This window comes from Monopterus albus, unplaced genomic scaffold (assembly GCF_001952655.1).
Source record: "Monopterus albus unplaced genomic scaffold, M_albus_1.0 scaffold127.1, whole genome shotgun sequence".
In the NCBI taxonomy this organism is placed as follows: Eukaryota; Metazoa; Chordata; class Actinopteri; order Synbranchiformes; family Synbranchidae; genus Monopterus; species Monopterus albus.
Window position 1 is genome coordinate 548,208 of NW_018128007.1, and position 3,648 is coordinate 551,855.

The 3,648-nt window shown below is 41.0% G+C and overlaps 1 protein-coding gene across 1 annotated transcript in view; it reads left to right on the forward strand.

Annotated features, from left to right (window-relative positions):
- The window catches only part of LOC109967242 (piggyBac transposable element-derived protein 4-like), a 1,332-nt gene extending 844 nt beyond the window's left edge, over positions 1-488 (forward strand). Inside the window, exon 2 of the mRNA XM_020612682.1 lies at positions 479-488. Within this exon, the coding sequence (XP_020468338.1) occupies positions 479-488 (10 nt within the window). The remainder of the gene's footprint in view (positions 1-478) is intronic.
- The last annotated feature ends 3,160 nt before the right edge of the window (positions 489-3,648 follow it).

Consider the following 3,648-nt stretch of genomic DNA (forward strand, 5'->3'; position numbering starts at 1 on the left):
TTAAGTGCTAAAATGTGAATGAAAAGTAAAAAATGTACATGTCAAAAATGAAATTACTCTTTTGTTTGAACAAAATATATCATCTTAACCAAAATGAGAGAAATGTCTTTAGTTTATTGCAAAAACGCATTGATTTTAATTGGGGTCATTTTTGACCCCACTCGTGGAAGAGTGTAGGTATTGGTAGGTTGTGCATCCAAGGGTTAAACATTTTCAGAACATTGACAAATGGCAAGCAGTCCTGTCATGCTTCTGTCCCACTGTTTCCGGTCTCAGGCTCTTATTTTGACACCACCTCCTCTTTTGGTTTCACCTCAGCTACGGATTCTTTACTTAATCAATGACAATCGCTTACACCTGTGTTCACCCCTATATAGGCAGCTTCCTCCCTCCAGGAAGCTGCCAGATTGTTCTTGACTCCCATGCAGACTTTACAGCATTTATTCTTGATACCTGTGATTCCTGATTTTGACCTCAGATTGCCTTGATCACCGATTACTGCCTTGCCCTCCTGGTACTGATTGAGTTCTGTGTATTGCCCTTCGGACTTCCCTCTCTGACCTCTCATTTTTTGGATTCCTTGGCTGTGTGTGTTTGCCGGCATTGAACTTGGACTGTTGTTTGATTTGGAGTGGGCTTTTGGGACTACTGCAGTTATGCAAGTTTTATAACAGCATTAATGGATTTGCTGAGCTTGACAGTGCCTGCTGAAACTGTATACCTAAAACCTCTGACCTGGAATCAGCCAAAGCTAACTTTTGAGTGATAGGACTGAGTGTTCTCTAAAGTTGACTGTTGACAGTAAACCTACCATACAAATTTGCATATATTATTTGGTATGGTGCGAGCCTGGCCCTGTGAGGCACCCCCTGGTATCTGGTTTGAAAATGATCTTGGGGTAATATAAAGCTTACTCTGGTTTAAAATGGAGGGCTGACTTACTGTATTTTGAGTTTTAATTTATAGCTAATTGAAACAGCTGCTAGGTTACTCTCACTAACATACTGGGACATTTCATAACAAAAGAATGACTTCAGTCATTTCTGGTGTCTGGGTTTAAAGAAAAACTAATTTGATTATAGGTTTGTCGAGCTGCATTCCACAAATAACAATACTATACCACTTAAAAATGCAATTTAGGAAATACACCAATTTTATTTTGTGCTCCTTTCTGTCATGCTTGACGATTATCTACCCCTCCAAAATTCCCCAAACTATATACAGTACACAATGCCCCATGGCCCTGTGGGGCATCCCACCAAGTGTTTCTGCCCCCTAGTGCTACAATATGGCAGCTCTTTCATTGTTCTTCACTTCATCACTAAAGTTTTTCTTAGGTTTGGCTTGTTGCTCCACTATCTTTAGATTTTCTTTGTAGTGTTCCTTTCTCTTCTCTTCCTTTGTGCATGGCTCTGCAGTGCCAGGCCCTTTTATTGGACTTTTTAGGACCTTTCATAAGAACAAACTACAAAGAAAACACTTAGGAAAATGTTAATAAATGAGACTTATTGTTTTATGGCATTATGGGAACATGGATTTGCCTCCTAGCAGAGGCTACACTCTCTGAGTGCTGTCTAGTTTAAGCCTGACTCAATCTTGTAGTTGACTGAAAACAGACCATTCAGAGACATGAGTGTAGCTGAAAGTATCATATAATGAACTGGATTTATCATTATTGTCTGTTTGTGTCCAGTGGTGAAATTCAAACTATAAGATAGCACTTGCATTAGTTGTGGTGTATACACATTTATCCACCTGCTTGTACAACTGCAAATATTAGAGCAACAAAACACGGTCACTTCTTTATTATACAAGAGATTAACCAAAGAAGAGAGGATGCAGAAATAGAGAGGGCAAGAGGTAGAAACAGAAAGCAAGAGAGAGTCAAAGAGTGGATCATTAAGACTAGAATGAAGGAGAGAGAGACAAAATAAGAGGAAGAGAGATTTAAGATAGAGTACTAAAGGCCACCCTGTCTTCCACATACATCACATCTACTCTCTGTGTGTGTGTTTAATGGATAGGCCACAGGGCCTTGTGCCTTATTATATTCATTACAAGGACATCTACCTGGTTCACAGCAGAAATCACATTTGTAATACAAATACAGAGGAGCTTCTTGTTTTCTCAGCTTAAGACAAAGTGCATCAACTGTGTATGCATTCCTGGCATTTGCATACAATATGTCCAGAGTTTTATTGCCCCTTGTGCGGCAATTAACATACTGGGTGAAGCTTGGGAGGGTGGCAGAGAGGGGGAGGGAGGCATGGTTAAAGTCCCCCGAGATGAGGATTAGCACTCGTGGGTGTTGTGTGTCTGCAACTGAGACACTGTGCTTAGTGCGTACACGCACCTCTCTGCATGGTTGCAGTCTACCATCTCTGGCATGTGCCTGGCCCCATATTTTCTTAACAATATTTCTGGTTGTGGAATCCTCTTTTTGATGGTTGGCTCATACTCTTCTTTGCTCTCCTCACTGTCATCTACTCTTATCAGGGTCATCAGGTTCTAGGTAGTTCAGCAGCTCATTTGCCATATGCAGTTTGTAGTCCAGGAACTGTTCAGTGTTTTTTGCAGATCGGTTAAGCACTATGCTGTCAGACTTGTACTGGATCCAGGAATTTGTGATGGCAACATCAAAGAAATGACCGATCACACACATGGTCCATTTCTTGGTTCTGCTTGCCATGCAATAAAAGTTCAGCATGTGGTCACAGAGGTCCACACCACCCATGTTGTCATTGCACTCCCTAATGACTGCGGGTCTTCTCAACTGGACCTAGACTTTGTCTTTGTTCGACCGTCTGGTGCAGACATCTTCAGGATCTTTCCCATGTGCAGTAGAAGCCATCAGCACGTTTGTGATTGCCAACTCAGGACCTGTCCTGACTACCATCACTGATGCTCCCTTCCCTTTTCTTTTCAGTTGTTTGTCATCAGGCAACCAACACGGATTTGGGACACAGTTTTTTGTTATTGTTGCCTGAGTTGCAGGCCCCCTGTATGTGTGATGCTAATAAGTACACTAAACTGGCCAGGTTGTCATCTCAGGTTGTGAGCCCCCTGGCGCTGCAGGGCACCCTAAGACAAAGCAGAATCTTGGAATATGCTAAGTGGGTCGAGTGTAAAACAGGCCAACAGGTCTCTGTTAAAATGTAAATAGGCTGTCTGGTCACCTAGGAGATGCAGACATCTAGTCGCTACAGAAGTTAAAGCAGACAGTTTCTACCTCAGTATCACTTGATTCTCATCAATACAATTGTAAGATATATAAGCAAGGGAAACAAATGTATTCAAAATGACCAAAGCTCAGTAGTTCTGGACAATCATCAATACAGCTGTAATAAACAAGGAAAATAAAGTTATGAAAGGTAACTAAAGGGAACTGTCAGCTATTTTTAGTCAGATAGATATTGGATAGATACTTTATGTATTAGAAATGTTTAGTGGAGATAGGATGTCTAGTTAGACTGTTAAATGCTTAGGCATGCTTATGAGTTTCTACAGGGTACATCTGGTCAAGGATAACTAGAGAGAAGAGTTGATGACTGTCAGCAGACAGGGTGTTTAATATTATTATTACGACGTGTATAACTGTAGCCTTAGCCATAATATGTTCTTATGTTTAAGTCACGACATGTTACTAGA